The 16870-nt window shown below is 44.2% G+C and overlaps 1 protein-coding gene across 2 annotated transcripts in view; it reads left to right on the top strand.

The window, feature by feature from the left end:
* LOC136611528 (uncharacterized) overlaps window positions 1-16870 on the top strand; it is a 41905-nt gene that overhangs the window by 13123 nt on the left and 11912 nt on the right. The window contains exons 4-8 of one of the 2 annotated variants that reach the window (XM_066591200.1): window positions 2133-2198; window positions 4464-4517; window positions 10895-10927; window positions 11351-11425; window positions 16566-16631. In XM_066591200.1, coding sequence (XP_066447297.1) covers window positions 2133-2198; window positions 4464-4517; window positions 10895-10927; window positions 11351-11425; window positions 16566-16631 — 294 coding nt within the window. The remainder of the gene's footprint in view (window positions 1-2132; window positions 2199-4463; window positions 4518-10894; window positions 10928-11350; window positions 11426-16565; window positions 16632-16870) is intronic. The other variant, XM_066591201.1, reaches the window with a different exon arrangement.

The raw sequence follows: 16870 nt of genomic DNA, 5'->3' as shown, positions 1-16870 counted from the left end.
GGTATCGGCTGGGTATGACGTGGGCTTCTTGCTATATTACAGCACAACATGTTCATCACAGGGGTACCAGCTGGGTATGACGTGGGCTTCCTGTTATATTACAGCAGTACATGTACATCACAGGGGTACCGGCTGGGTATGACGTGGGCTTACTGTTATATTACAGCAGTACATGTATATCACAGGGATACCGGCTGGGTATGAGGTGGGCTTCCTGCTATATTACAGCAGTCCATGTACATCACAGGGGTACCGGCTGGGTATGAGGTGGGCTTCCTGTTATATTACAGCAGTCCATGTACATCACAGGGGTACCGGCTGGGTATGACGTGGGCTTCCTGCTATATTACAGCAGCCCATGTACATCACAGGGGTACCGGCTGGGTATGATGTGGGCTTCCTGTTATATTACAGCAGTGCATGTACATCACAGGGGTACCGGCTGGGTATGACGTGGGCTTCCTGCTATATTACAGCAGCCCATGTACATCACAGGGGTACCGGCTGGGTATGACGTGGGCTTCCTGCTATATTACAGCAGTGCATGTACATCACAGGGGTACCGGCTGGGTATGACGTGGGCTTCCTGCTATATTACAGCAGTCCATGTATATCACAGGGGTACCGGCTGGGTATGATGTGGGCTTGCTGCTATATTCCAGCAGTCCATGTGCTGATGGGCTTTCTAGTGACCCCCCGCCAGTATATAGTCCAGTGCTACATGTGTTATACTGCGGCAGGATCAGCTCCTCATTTACACAGCAGTCTGTATTGTTTCTCTGGTGCGCCGTGTATATTGTACAGGTCCCTGAAGAAACTCTTGCCCTCCAGACTGAAAGTGATTCCCCGTCTTCCAGAAGCTCTTACTCCCCCTTATATGTAATGATTTGCTTTATTTGTATTAGTTATCCTATTTCTTCTTTAGGCTGTGTTCACACGAGATGGAATTTCCACAGAATTTCAGTGTGGAATGTCCTAATCCCGGGATTAGCCAGCAAAGTGGACTGGATTTTTGCAAAAATCTCATCCACATGCTGCGGCCAAGCCGCACTGAAACTGACATGCTGCGTGGAAAATAAAGATGCGGCATGTCAATTCATTTTTTATTACCCGCAGCACCCTCTCTCCTCTCTGTAGGGATAGATGGCCGTAGCGGAGATGCAGGCGGCAAAGCTGCTTCAAAACCTGAGACTGGGGTCGCGGGTTTTGAAGCTGCGCTTATCCCTTGGAAATCTCGCGGTCTTTCGGTGCGGCCAAGCAGCGATATTTTCATCTTGTGAGAACCCAGCCTAAGAAGGGTTGTCTAGGCTGTTTTTAAATTACTTCTCCTCATCTCAAAACATAATACATGGTCCTATATTCACCCCTCCTGGGTCCCTGCAGCTCCAGCAGCACAGGTCAGGTCTCTCCTATAACACTGGGCTTACAGGCTGCAGTCAGGCTTTATACGGGGCATCAGAGGCTGCTGCAGCCAATCACAAACCCTAATGTTAGAACGCTGCGGTCTGTGATTGGCTGCAGCAGTCTGTGATGTCTCATTCAGTTTGAGACATGCAGGGGCTTGGGAAAGGAAGTATAGGATAATTTATTGTGTATTGACATGCAATGACCTTAGACAACCCCTTGCATCCTTATTTTGTCCTATTGATGTTTAAGGGCTTCATAACCAAGTACTAGTTTTCTGTTAATTTATGGTCTCAAGTTACAATGCTTGCATTAGAATAAAATGTTATAACTAGAGTGTAATATGCAACCAGATGTGAACCATAGGACCAGCATGCACTGGGGGCGGGGCCATACTGTACCCTGATAACCATGGGTACCGTTCCCCTGGGGTGGACACTGTGCAGCTTACTCACTGGAGATTAGTTAGTGTATAATGATATTCTGGGTCCAGACAAATATCACTGGTGGAGCAGGGAACTGCAACAGAATGTTACTGGAGACTGGATACTGCTGGGTTACAAGGTATCAGATACAACACAGATCATAACACATCACTGTTAGAGGTGGAGGGATTGGTAATATGAGTATAGTGAAGATGTTCGTCTAATCAGCAATAGATTGTCACCATGTCACTCACAATATACCTGGTCAAAAGCAAATCAGCTAAAGTTTACTTTTCTTTACAGAACTGCCCTGAAAATGAATGTAACAGGTGGCACACAAATGCATGTGAATGCTGTTATCATTGTCTGGTAATTTTATCTTAAACGTGAAATATAGTGTTTTATTAAAGTTTCTCACATTAATATGACATAATAAAATACAATATAACATTGTAATGGTGGTAAACCATCAGTGCCTTGAAGCATATATACCAGACTAAGGCCTCCTTCCCACGAACAGATTTCCGCCGCGTAATCCGCCTACCGCCGCCGTGTCATATGACACGGCCGGCCGCGTCATGTGACGCGGCGGCGGTGGGCGGGGAAGCGTCATGCGGGAGCGAAGACGCCGGACCCGCTGGTAAGTATGGAGTCTCTGGGGGGCGCCGTGACGGGCTTCGCCGCGGAATATTCCGTGGCGGAGCCCGTCACGCTCGTGTGAAGCCGGCCTAAGGGTGCTTTTACACGGGACGGCTTGTCGGGCGCAGATGCCCAACAGGTTGTGCCAGCGAATCGCTCCTGTGCTTTTACACAGGAATGATCATTGCTAGTGAATGGAGGTGCAGCCGGCCGGGGGTCATTCTGGCCCGCCTTCATTCACAGTAAACAGGCAGTTGTTCATAGATGAATGATTGTTTACATGACTGATCCGTCGTTCAGTTTGCATATTTGAAAAAATGGAAAACTAAGCAAATTGATTGTCTGTCGTTCAGTTGTGCATGTACCCACTACAGGGAAATCCCTCTCCCCTGCAGAGAACCCCTCAATCACTGCTACAGGCGAATCCCTCCTTTCTTCCCTTCATGGAACCCCCCCATCCCAGCTACGGGGGAAATCCCACCATCTCCCCTGTGGGTGAATCTCTCCTTGTTGGCTGAGATGAAGAGGGTTCCCGGGGGATTCCCTTCATTTCTCTCTCTCTGCAGTGAAAGAAAGCCCCACAGACATGAAGGGGTTTCTCCCGGGGACTCCATTCATCTCTCTCCTTTCGGAGCAGCAACGCTTTTTTTTCAGCAAAACACTGCTCCCGATCGAGTGAGTATGTGATTAAGCCCAGGACTTGAGAGCAGAAAATCTTCCATTCACACAATTTTCTGGCGTGTTAGGCAAAATTTTTGGGGGGTGGCTAACTTCTATGTGATTCAGATACCCATGTGAACAAGCCTTTAGGCCTCATGTCCACTAGCTAAATGGAATTGCGGATTTCGCAGCGGATTTTGCCCATAGGGAATCATTGGCTATCCGCGGTCCATTAAATTGATTTTTGCACCCGCGGATGGCATTTTAAAAGATTTGCGTTTTTCACGCACAGGAGAAAAAACGTGGCATGCTCCATTCTGCCGCGGACTCCACACAGATCGGCCACATTGATAGCAATGTGTGCGGATATCTGCATGCAAAAAAAATACCATTTAAAACAAATCCGCGCGAAATCCGCAGCAGATTCTGCTCAAATTGTATTTTTCTAGTGGACATGAGGCCTTTGGGCTTAAACAGATGACCATGATTTGGCCAATTTTGAATGCAATTGTTTCGTTTTCACAGTTGTCTTTCTTATGCAATGTTCCACCACATGAGAAAAAACAGGCTATGCCCTATATAAACTTAGTGTTTCTACGTGCAATATAAGATAGGGCAGGACCTATCTTTCATCTACTGTATTTTTTAACTCACGCGAATACGGGCAAAATTAGGAGATGCTGTGATTTTTTTTTTTTCATGAGTGTGAAATGCGCAAATGAAAAGTGCATGCCTGCATACCCAAATGCAACTCAATGGGGTATAACATCTGTACATAATATGTGCATAATATGGGACAAAAATGTACCCGTGTAATTGAGGCATAATTAGTGTGAGAACAGAAGAAGGAGATCGCATGTCTACATCCCGACTTCAAAATATATTCATCTTAAAGTTGATATGAAAGCTATGAATATATAAATGAGAATTATATAAAGACTAGATGTGATAAAGTAAGGTTAACACCGATACACTATATGTGCTATATAATAACATAAAATACTTAACTCCTTCAGCAAGTTGATTGCTCACGGCAGATTGGAAGGCCTCGATACAAACAGATCTGACTTCATTTTGGATCTCTACTGGTAAATAAGCAAATGGGCTGTATTAAGCCAATGGGAAAACTAGACAGCAACAAAACGGTTAATAGTGTTGTGTGAGAGCATCGAGCAGAATGAGCTTATAAATAATAGATCAGAATAAAACAATCACATGAGGTATATCCAACACGGATAGATTTCAGGACAACACTGGTTAATATTCCATCCTTCATAAGTAGTTCTTGCAATATTGAAAAGGTTCACGCTTAATGATTTTTTTTTCTCTTTTCAGACATCATTATGTAGAATGTGTAACCAGACGCCTCAGAAAATGCTAGGATACTGGGTAAGACCCGTCCTTGCTATTTTATATTATTGGCTCACTGCTAAACTTTATTTGATTTCAACGGGGTGTTGTATCAAATTATCTAATGACAGTACTTTCACTTGGATGAACCTTTCGATGACCTAGTTTCTTCTTTTATGTTCTGTTCTCACATTCTTGCTTACAAAAAGTGTTGGCGCGATGTCGTAGCATAGGTGGGCTGGTGCTATGAACCGAAGTGATACACATGATCTTATCATCCAGTGGTCCCCCACCTCCCCGGAGGCCAGACACCTGGATGAAGCCTCACAGTCTGTCATGCAGCTACGCTCTCACCCTTACTCCCACACTCCTGAGGGTACGGAGGTCTAGGCTGGCTGTTTTAACTTTTTTATTTTTTTGCTGTCTTAGTCTGCAATTCTCGCAATATCAGTTGGATAAGATTGATTCACATTGTCACTGACTATGTAAGATAATTTATTCTGATTGTAAGCGATTAATCCTCTATATATTGTGAGGGATTAGCGTTTAGGGGCAGTAGCAGCGTGGGCATCCGTGGCCAGAGACAGTGACACCGGGCAACAACGTTCTTTAGTCCAGGCTTTGCCTGGGTTTATTGCAGCAGAAACATAACCAAAAAAGGAAATAAACACCTGCTCGCCTGAGCTCTCACTATACATATGCTTGTTCCTGACTACTCACTGTCAGAATACTTCTTGCTTGCTGCACTCAGCCAGTCCGGTCCTCAGACCTGTGGAGGTCTCACCACACCCTCCTGGGTGTTGAGGTTAGGGGCGTCACCCTGTCAACCTCGCCTTGTGGCTCTCTCAGCCCACCCGCTGGGCTAGCCGGGCTCCTTGCTCCACAGAGCCCTCTCTCTGGCTCTCAGTCAGACGCTCTCTCTCTCTGGCTCTCAGCCAGATGCTCTCTCTAACCTGCAGGCCCAGGCTTTATAAGGCCTGGTACCAGCCCCACCTGGTACGTGGGAGTGGCAATCCCACCCTTCACTTTGACCACTCCCGGAAAGCCGGCCCGGACTATGCGGCTTGGAGCCACTTACAAAACTACAACGTGTCAGTAACATAGCGTTACTGACACAGAAATGCTGGCTTCCTCCACCGAGCCCAGGCCGCTCGGTGGCACGTATCCACCCTCCAGCACATTGTCAGTCACTGTCTTACAATATATAAAGACGAAAGCCCTCACTGACTCACTGACTGACTCACTGACTAACTGACTCGCCAAAAGTTCTCCAACTTCCCGATGTCGTAGAAACATGAAATTTGGCACGAGCATAGATTATCTCCAAAATTGGAAAAGTAATTGGGTCCCAACTCGATTATTAAATTCTAGCACAAAAGAATTGGCGTCAAAATTTTATGTACATAATCTAAATCTCTCACTTCCCAATGTCATAGAAACTTAAAATTTGGCCCGCGCATTGAATATGTCATATATATGAAAAGTTAATAGGTCCCAACTTGATTTTTCAATTCTATGCGCAAAAGAATTAGCGTCCAAATTTTACGTACGGAATGTAATTTTCTCACTTCCCGGTGTCAAAGAAAATCGAAAATTGGCAGGAGCATTGATTATGTCATAAATAGGAAAAGCTAATGGGTCCCAACTCGATTATTCAATGCTATGCGCAAAAGAATTAGCGTCCAAATTTTACGTACGGAATGTAATTTTCTCACATTCCGGTGTCATAGAAACGTGAAATTTGGCACGAGCATTGATTGTCATAAATAGGAAAAGCTAATGGGTCCCAACTCAATTATTCAATGCTATGCGCAAAAGAATTAGCGTCCAAATTTTACGTACGGAATGTAATTTTCTCACATTCCGGTGTCATAGAAACGTGAAATTTGGCACGAGCATTGATTATGTCATAAATAGGAAAAGCTAATGGGTCCTAACTCGATTATTCAATTCTATGCGCAAAAGAATTAGCGTCCAAATTTTACGTACGGAATGTAATTTTCTCACTTTCCGGTGTCATAGAAACGTGAAATTTGGCACGAGCATTGATTATGTCATAAATAGGAAAAGCTAATGGGTCCCAACTCGATTATTCAATTCTATGCGCAAAAGAATTAGCGTCCAAATTTTACGTACGGAATGTAATTTTCTCACTTCCCGGTGTCAAAGAAAATCGAAAATTGGCAGGAGCATTGATTATGTCATAAATAGGAAAAGCTAATGGGTCCCAACTCGATTATTCAATGCTATGCGCAAAAGAATTAGCGTCCAAATTTTATGTACGGAATGTAATTTTCTCACATTCCGGTGTCATAGAAACGTGAAATTTGGCACGAGCATTGATTGTCATAAATAGGAAAAGCTAATGGGTCCCAACTCAATTATTCAATGCTATGCGCAAAAGAATTAGCGTCCAAATTTTACGTACGGAATGTAATTTTCTCACATTCCGGTGTCATAGAAACGTGAAATTTGGCACGAGCATTGATTATGTCATAAATAGGAAAAGCTAATGGGTCCTAACTCGATTATTCAATTCTATGCGCAAAAGAATTAGCGTCCAAATTTTACGTACGGAATGTAATTTTCTCACTTTCCGGTGTCATAGAAACGTGAAATTTGGCACGAGCATTGATTATGTCATAAATAGGAAAAGCTAATGGGTCCCAACTCGATTATTCAATTCTATGCGCAAAAGAATTAGCGTCCAAATTTTACGTACGGAATGTAATTTTCTCACTTTCCGGTGTCATAGAAACGTGAAATTTGGCACGAGCATTAATTATGTCAGAAATAGGAAAAGATAATGGGTCCCAACTCGATTATTCAATTCTAGCGCAAAAGAATGAGCGTCCAAATTTTACTTACGGAATGTAATTTTCTCACTTTCCGGTGTCATAGAAACATGAAATTTGGCATGAGCATTGATTATGTCATAAATAGGAAAAGTTAATGGGTCCCAACTCGATTATTCAATTCTAAGCGCAAAAGAATTAGCGTCCACATTTTACATACAAAATCTAATTCTCTCACTTCCCGGTGTCGTAGAAACATGAAATTTGGCAAAAGCATTGAGTATGTCATAAATAGGAAAAGCTAATGGGTGCCAACTCGATTATTCAATTCTAGCGCAAAAAAATTAGTGTCCAAATTTTACGTACGGGATCTAATTCTCTCACTTCCCGATGTCCTAGAAACATGAAATTTGCCAAAAGCATTGAATATGTCATAAATAGGAAAAGTTAATGGGTCCCAACTCGATTATTTAATTCTAAGTGCAAAAGAATTAGCGTCCAAATTTTACGTATGGAATCTTATTCTATCACTTCCTGATGTCATTTTATATAAAGGAAACGTTGCTTGGTTACCTCCCATGGTGTTTCCCGGGTAACGCAGAGAACTATGCAAAATGGTGAACATATGTTTTTCATGAGTATTTTGACCCCCAAGTTTTTTTTTCAGGAATTAATTCAATTTAGAGGAGAAAAAGTAAAATTTCATATTTTTGTAAATCTGTCTTTTTTTCCTATAGTTTACATGAAAATAAGGATTTACAGCCCAAAATGGATACCCCTGTTTCTCCCGTGTTCAGAAATATACCCATAGTGGCCCTAATGTTATATCTGAGTCCACAACGGGGCCCAAAATGAATGGAGTAGTCAGTGGCTTTCAAAACAGAAATTTTGCTTGAAGTCCTTTTAGGCCCCATTGCCCACATGTAGAGTTCTTGAGCGCCCAAAACCATAGAAAACCCCCCAAAAGGACCCCATTTTGAAAACTAGACCCCTTAAGGAATTAATCTAGGGGTGTACTGCATATTTCGACACCAAGGTTTTTGAATGAATTCAAGTCAAGCAAAAGGAAAAAATTGTGATTTTCGTTTTTTTGGCAATTCTGTCATTTTAAAAACAGCTTTTTTTGTACAGCACACATATGAATGAAGACTTGCACCCAAAAATGGATACCCCTGTTTGTCCCGTGTTCAGAGACATACCCTTTGTGGCCCTAATCTTATGTCTGGATGTACAACAGGGCCCAAAATGAAAGGAGTAGTCAGTGGCTTTCAGAACATAGATTTTGCTTGAAGTCCTTTTAGGCCCCATTGCCCACTTGTAGAGTTCTTGAGCGGCCAAAACCATAAAGAACCCCCACAAATGACCCCATTTTGAAAACTAGTCTCCTTAACGAATTTATCTAGGGGTGTACTGTGTATTTTGACCCCACAGTTTTTTAATAAATTCAAGCAAAGCAAAAGGAAAAAATTAGGATTTTCGTTTTTTTGGCAATTCTGTTATTTTAAAAACAGCTTTTTTTGTACAGCACACATATGAAGGAAGACTTGCACCCCAAAACGGATACCCCTGTTTGTGCTGTTTTCAGAAATACACCCATTGGGGCCCTAATCTTATGTCCGCATGCACAATGGGGCCCAAAATGAAAGGAGTAATCGGTGGCTTTCAGAACATAGATTTTGCTTGAAATCCTTTTAGGCCCCATTGCCCACTTGTAGAGTTCTTGAGCGACCAAAACCATAAAGAACCCCACAAATGACCCCATTTTGAAAACTAGACCCCTTAACGAATTAATCTAGGGGTGTACTGTGTATTTTAACCCTACAATTTTAGAATAGATCTAAGCAAAGCAGCAAGAAAAAAATTACAATTTTCATTTTTTGGGCTATTGCGTCAATTTAAAAATAGGTTTTTGGTACAGCACATGTATAAATGAAGACTTTCTCCCCAAAATGGATAACCCTGTTTGTCCCGTGTTCAGAATCATACCCATTGTGGCCCTAATAGACTTACAGGACACATGGCTAGGCCTACAATGAAAGGAATACCCGTTGGATTTCAGGGTACAACTGAATAAATTCCAGGCCCCATTGCCCACTTATAGAGCCATTGAGCGGCCAAAACTATAAAGAACCCCCTCAAATGACCCAATTTTGAAAACTAGACCCCTTAATGAATTCATCTAGGGGTGTACTGCGTATTTTGATCCCACAGTATTTGAATGAATCTAAGCAAAGCAGAAGGAAAAAGTTACGATTTTCAATTTTTTGGCAATTTTTTAAATTTAAAAACTATTTTTTTGTACAGGGTACATAGGAATGAAGACATTCACCCCCAAATGGATACCCCTGTTTGTCCCGAGTTCAGAAACATACCCATTGTGGCCCTAATTTACTTACAGGACCCATGGCAAGGCCTATAAAGGAGGGAACACCCGTTGGATTTCAGGGCACAACTGAATAAATCTCAGGCCCCATTGCTTATTTGTACGGAGTAAAAATTGACTCCCTAAAAATTTTCTCCCCCGCCCCCACACACTCCGCACCCTTTTCGGCGTTCGCAAATCTTAGATAAAAGTAATAATGTGAACTGTGTGGTATTTCCGAAGACAGGGTAATTACGGAGGCTGGTTGGGATGGGTACATGGGGCAATAAAACCGTGTATCCCCCCTCCTCTCATGCCTTTTGGGGGGTATTTCTTGACCTCAGTGGTGGGTATGGGGTGTAAAAAGTGGCGCTCTGTGAGTCTCCGTAAGCTTGATGAGGTGCGGCGGTCTCACACAGCAAGCGCTCAACAAGCTGCTCCTGGAACTGCTTCTTGTAAAATACGGGGCTTCTTGTAAAATACGTATTACAGGTAGCGGTCTGAATAACGCCGGGCTCACGCAGCTGTAGGTGGAATCCGCTTGCGGAGGCCCGCAGCGAATCCCAGCTGTGAGCCTAGCTGTGACCCTGCGTATGCGCATAACTGCCTACTCACACGGGCGGTCATGCGCAGTACACCTTTTTTTTGTTTGTATTTCCCGCACGGTCGCTTAGCGATGACACTGGTACCCGCAGCCCGTACACAACGTAGTTGCGTATGGGCAGCGGGTATATCCATGACCATGGAGCACAATAGGCTCTATGCTGCGGATATCCGCGGTAAAATAGAACCTGCTGCGTTCTCTTTTCTGCGAGTGGATTACACAATTCCAACCTACTAATGTGAGCGGGATTGTGTAATCCAATGCGATTGATCTCCGTAATACCGCGGATCAGACGCATCGATTGGATAGCGCCAATAAAAAGACTGGAGAAATAGCAGAGCCTTAGTTGTAGTCATGGGAAACCACTTTAATCTGCTTGCATGGAAAGCCAGATTCATGGAGTACATGGCAAAATGACAGAAAATCTGCACAAAGAGGCAGAAGATTTTTGTTCCTTTTTTTAACATAATCGTGCCGGTCACTCGCTTAAAATGAGAAATACATTTTTTCAAATAAACATTTATGCAAAATCTCTTGAAAAGTGCAGTAAAACGTAAAGGTCTGAACTTGGTCTTCTAGTGCTTATAGTAAACACATGTAAGAAAACATTGTCAAATCTAAGAACTCTACATTGTTTTATCTTTATCTTTGTTAGGGATGCACAACTGATCAGGCAAATGCGATCACAGTAAGTATAAACCTACAATTTAAAGCGGATTTTCATATCAACTAATGGACAGATGCACATCATCAAATCAGAATTCAGTTACATCATAGACAGGAGGTCAAACATATGTATTAAATGAGCAGAGGCATTACTATTACTGTTGTTTGGCTTTCTTGTAGCTCCCATTTTAGCAGATATCCCAACAGAATGCAGCAAAATTAGTTGTCAAGCATAAATGAAACATGAATGAAACATCACAGCTTAAGGGATTTAACAGAAAGGTAGCACTGTATATGATGATTGGAACGTTTCTTCACATTGGCTGCTGTGTAACGGAGCTAGAGGATTGTTTAATGGGTTAATACTTCTTTACATGTAATTATTACTAATGACAACTGATTACTAAAGGTATTATATTTAAAAAAATCAACTTTTATATTTCAGAGTGGGAGTCTCTCTCTCATTATAAAACACTGCGGTAGCACTGATTATGTTCTGAAAATATGTGGTCAAATACTGGTAAGCTACAGTTTTATTCTGCTCCTCCTCAGACTGGGAACAAGAAAATAGCAGTGAAGCGCAGACAAACTGTAAGATTCACAGACATTCTCTGTAGTCACAGCTGATGCGGCATCTGAGATATAAAACGAGTATTCACGGCAACCTACGGATAGTCAGATTTGTCTGCTAACTACTGTAACTAGACCTGATGTCCGCGAACATAAAATGTTTGGAAGAATGGTTGTTGTGAATCTCCCCCTCTCCATGCCGCTTGTCTCTTCCCCCATCCATACCGCTTGTCTCTCCATGTGTGCCAGGGTTGTCAATCCCAAAGGGGGCCAGGGCCGTGTGTGTTTGTGAGCTGGGGTGTTAGTGTCGGGGGTGTCAGTGTCACGTGTGTGTGATCTGAGGGTGTCAGTGCTGCATGTATGTGAGCTGGCAGTGTCAGTGTTGGGGGTGTGTGAGCAAAAGGTGTCAGTGTCGCGTGTGTGAGCTCGGGGTGTCAGTGCTGGGGGGGTGTGAGCGAGGGATGTCAGTGTCGCGTGTGTGTGAGCAGGGGCTGTCAGTGTCGCGTGTGTGTGAGCTGGGGGTGTCAGTGCTGGGGGTGTGTGAGCCAGGGGTGTCAGTAACACATGTGTGTGAGCTGGCAGTGTCAGTGTTGGGGGGGTCAGTGCCACATGTGTGTGAGCCAGGGGTGTCAGTGTCGCGTGTGTGTGAGCTCGGGGTGTCAGTGCTGGGGGGGTGTGAGCGAGGGATGTCAGTGTCGCGTGTGTGTGAGCAGGGGCTCTCAGTGTCGCGTGTGTGTGAGATGGGGGTGTCAGTGCTGGGGGGTGTGAGCCAGGGGAGTCAGTGTCGCGTGTGTGTGAGCTGGCGGTGTCAGTTTTGGGGGTGTCAGTGCCGGGGTTGTCAGTGTCGCATGTATGTGAGAAGTGGGTGTCAGTGCTGCGTGCGTGTGTGTGAGCTGCGGGTGTCAGTGCTACGTGTGTGTGAGCTGGGGGTGTCAGTGCAACGTGTGTGTGTGAGCTGGGGGTGTCAGTGCTACATGTGTGTGTGAGCTGGGGGTGTCAGTGCTACGTGCGTGTGTGAGCTGGGGGTGTCAGTGCTACGTGCGTGTGTGAGCTGGGGGTGTCAGTGCTACGTGCATGTGTGAGCTGGGGGTGTGAGTGCTACGTGCGTGTGTGAGCTGGGGGTGTCAGTGCTACGTGTGTGAGCTGGGGGTGTCAGTGCTACGTGTGTGAGCTGGGGGTGTCAGTGCTACATTTGTGTGAGCTGGGGGTGTTAGTGCCGCATATGTGTGAGCTGGTGGTGTCACTGACACGTGTGTGAGCTGGGGTTGTCAGTGACACGTGTGTGTGTGTGAGCTGGGGTTGTCAGTGACACGTGTATGTGTGTGAGCTGGGCGTGTCGGTGCTGAGGGTGTCAGTGCCGCATATGTGTGAGCTGGGGGTGTCAGTGACACGTGTGTGAGCTGGGGTTGTCAGTGACACGTGTGTGTGTGAGCTGGGGGTGTCAGTGCTACATTTGTGTGAGCTGGGGGTGTTAGTGCCGCATATGTGTGAGCTGGTGGTGTCACTGACACGTGTGTGAGCTGGGGCTGTCAGTGACACATGTGTGTGTGTGAGCTGGGGTTGTCAGTGACACGTGTATGTGTGTGAGCTGGGGGTGTCGGTGCTGAGGGTGTCAGTGCCGCATATGTGTGAGCTGGGGGTGTCAGTGACACGTGTGTGAGCTGGGGTTGTCAGTGACACGTGTGTGTGTGAGCTGGGGTTGTCAGTGACACGTGTGTGTGTGAGCTGGGGTTGTCAGTGACACGTGTGTGTGTGTGAGCTGGGGGTGTCGGTGCTGGGGGTGTCAGTGCCACATGTGTGTGACCTGGGGGTGTCAGTGCCAGGGGTTTCAGTGTCAGGGTGTCATTCATACTGGGATGTTTGTCTCTCAACAACACTTCAGCCAGCAGGGACGTTCATAGTCTCGGGGCAGTGAAGGAGTGAGACGCCAAGGGACTATGAATGGCGCTTAGCAACTCTTTAATCTCCCTAATGGCATTTGCCTATACTTTAACCCCTTAGTGACAAAGCCTGTTTGTGCCTTGATGACCCCACCAAATTTTGGAAATCTGACATGTATCAATTTGACATAGAATAACTCCGTAAAGGTTTTGCACATCCAAGTGATTCTGACATTGTTTTTCATCAAACGTTGTACTTCATTCAGGTGGCGAAAATAGTCCAATAGAATTTGTGTATATTTATTAAAAGCACCAAAATTGGGAAAATTTGGGGAAAAAAATCATTTTTTCACATTTTCAACTGCGATATCTCAAATATGTGCGAACATACTGTACAAATTCTTGATAAGATATATATTTCCATCTATTTACTTTATTCTGGGTACACATTAGAAAAAGTTCAGTTTTTTTTTAACCATTTAAGAGACGTGCAAATTTAACATTGATTTTCAGCATTTTGAGGAACACTTTATTTTCCGGCACCAAGCCAAGATTACAAAGGCTCATAGGAGTCAGAATGATAGAGACTCCAACAAATGACCCCATTTTAAAAACGACACGGCTTAATGTATTCACTGAGGGGGTCAGGAGTATTTTTACCCCACAGATTTCTTTCAGGAATTAATGCAATTTAGAGGAGAAAAAATAAAATTTCATGTTTTTGCAAATATGCCATTTAAAAGATGGAATTTTTTTTTCTACAATGCACATGAAAATGTGTATTTGCACCCAAAATGGATACCCCCGTTTGTCCTGTGTTTAGAAACATACCGATTTTTGCCCTAATCTTGTGTCCACAACAGGGTCTGCAGGGTCTGTTGTATGCACAACAGGGTCCAAACCGAAAAGAGCAGACGGTGACTTTCAGAACAGTAATTTTGCTTGAAGGCGATTTCAGCCCCATTGCCCAATTGTAGAGCCCTTGATGGACCAAAACGATATAGAACCCCCACAAATGACCCCATTTTGAAAACTAGACCTCTTAATGAATTTATCTAGGGGTGTGCTGCGCATTTTGACCCAACGATTTTTGAATGAATCTAAGCAAAGCAGAAGGAAAAAAATTACGATTTTCATTTTTTTGGGCTATCATGTCACTTTTAAACCCATTTTTTTTTTGTACAGCATACATATCAATGAAGACTTGTACCACAAAATGGATCCCCCTGTTTGCCCTGTGTTCAGAAACATAGCCATTGTAGCCCTAAAATTATGTCCGTATTCACAATGGGGCCCAAAACGAAAGGAGCAGCGGGTGACTTTTAGAACAGACATTTTGCTTGAAGGCGTTTCAGGCCCCATTGCCCACTTGTAGAACCCTTGAGCAGCCAAAACGACGGAGGACCCCCACAAATGACCCTTATTTTGAAAACTAGACCACTTAACAAATTCATCTAGAGGTGACCTGTATATTTTAACCCCACAGTTTTTGAATGAATCTGAGCAAAGCAGATGGAAAAAAATTATCATTTTCATTTTTTTGGCAATTGTGTCATTTTAAAAACATTTTTTTTTGTATAGCGTACATAAGAATGAAAAAGTTCACCCCAAAATGGATACCCCCGTTTGTCCCGTATTCAGTGACATACCCATTGTGGCCTTAATATTATGTCTGTATGCACAACGGGGCTCAAAACAAAAGGCGCATCAAACTTCAACTGTGTCTTAAATTTTACGTAATCGCCATTATCTATTGGATAACGGCGATCACGTGACCGGAAACTACTCACTGCAGACCTCAGTCACTGCTCCAGGCTCTTGGCTACATTTAGTAGCCAGGAGCAAGAAGACTTTGAATTTCCAGGGCCCACAACAGCTTTTGCGCTTGTGTCCGCGATTTTGCTAATGGGCACATGCGCCAAAGTTGGGGAAAGGTCCGTGGATAAAGATCCCATCGGGGGACATTACCAGAGGCCTTAGGTAAGTAATTTCACCTCCCCTCACGAATCTGATCTGTGATTGGAGGTGAAATTTTCACTTCTTTTACGTGATCGCCGTTTTCAATTGGAAAATGGCGATCACGTGACCAGGAACCACGTTTTGCAGGCCCCGGTGAAATCCAGGCTCTCCGCTACATTTGGTAGCCAGGAGCAGGGATATTTTAAATTACCCTGGCAATCTGCGCCTTTTGCACATGCGTCTGCCATTTTGGCGGCGGGCACGTGCGCAGAAGCCGTGGTGAAATCCATGGATAAATGCTGTGCCTTAGGTACGTTATTTCATCTCCCCTCACGGATATGATCCGTGAGGGGAGATGAAACTTAAACTTTTTTTTCTTTATTTAAAACTTTTTAAAAACTTTTTTTTTACTTTACATGATCGCTGTTATCCATTGGATAGCAGCGATCATGTGACCAGGAACCGCATACAGCGGCTCCCGGTGACATCCCTCTGCTCTCGGCTACACATGGGAGCCGGGAGCAGAAGAATTTTTAAATCTCCCGGGCCGCGCGCGCCTTCTGTGCGCGCGCCCGACGTATGACGGCGCTGACAGGACCAGGGAGGCTGGGACACCGCCGGTCATTGCAGAGAAGGCGGGTGAGTACTTTCAGCTGCCCTGATGGATCCGATCCACTGGGGCAGCAGAATCTTTAACTTGTTTTTAACTTTTCACTAACTTTTATATGATTTACCGAATGCCGGCGATCATGTGACCGGGGGATGGGACCCGCGGCCCGGAATGGCAGCTTCAAGTTGCCGGCTACCTCTTGGAGCCGGCAGCATGGAGCTGTCACGTCCTCAGCTTGCAGGGCCTTAATCCCTGCAGGAAACATATTTCTACGTCCTCAGGGAATAAGGCCCAGCAAGCTAGGACGTAAAAAGGCTACGGGCTGGTCGTTAAGGGGTTAACATGAGGAGCTTTGAGGTAGCCCGACGCGTCACTGAATATACCCGACTCAAATTTGGGGATTTTACAGCGGTGGTGAGGGTCTAAGGAATCAAACGTGACAAAAATCATCCTACTAAAGTGAGGCAAACTGGTAAAAGACTGGTGCAGGAAAAAGCCTGTAGGGTTATTTATATTAGATTACTGACAATAATATTGCGTAAAATGCACTCAGGAGTTACAATAATGAAAATTACCGTAGTACACAGGAAATTATATACAGGTACTAAATATATGGTTTTATGTTTTTTCATAATCCGCAGGAAAGCTGGTTGGCTCACGCTAATATTTGCCTTTACGACCACCTGCCAACACATCTAGGCATATGGGTAAGTGCTTCATTTAGCTGTAGGTATACATGCTATTTAGTTATCTGACTACTCACTTGCCAATGGAAGACACCTTTCATAAAAAGTCATTTTTTCCTTTTAAATTACCTTAAATCAACCCATTTCTAAACTCTTCCATTTCAATTGCATAGTATATTATCAATGACTGCAGCAACACAGTTTGCCATACATAAATTATACATTTGATGGAAGTAACTAGTGCGCTGGAGATGGAGAAC

The sequence above is a fragment of the Eleutherodactylus coqui genome, chromosome 2, assembly GCF_035609145.1.
Source record: "Eleutherodactylus coqui strain aEleCoq1 chromosome 2, aEleCoq1.hap1, whole genome shotgun sequence".
NCBI classification, from domain to species: Eukaryota; Metazoa; Chordata; class Amphibia; order Anura; family Eleutherodactylidae; genus Eleutherodactylus; species Eleutherodactylus coqui.
This window is presented reverse-complemented; position numbering and strand designations above follow the sequence as displayed.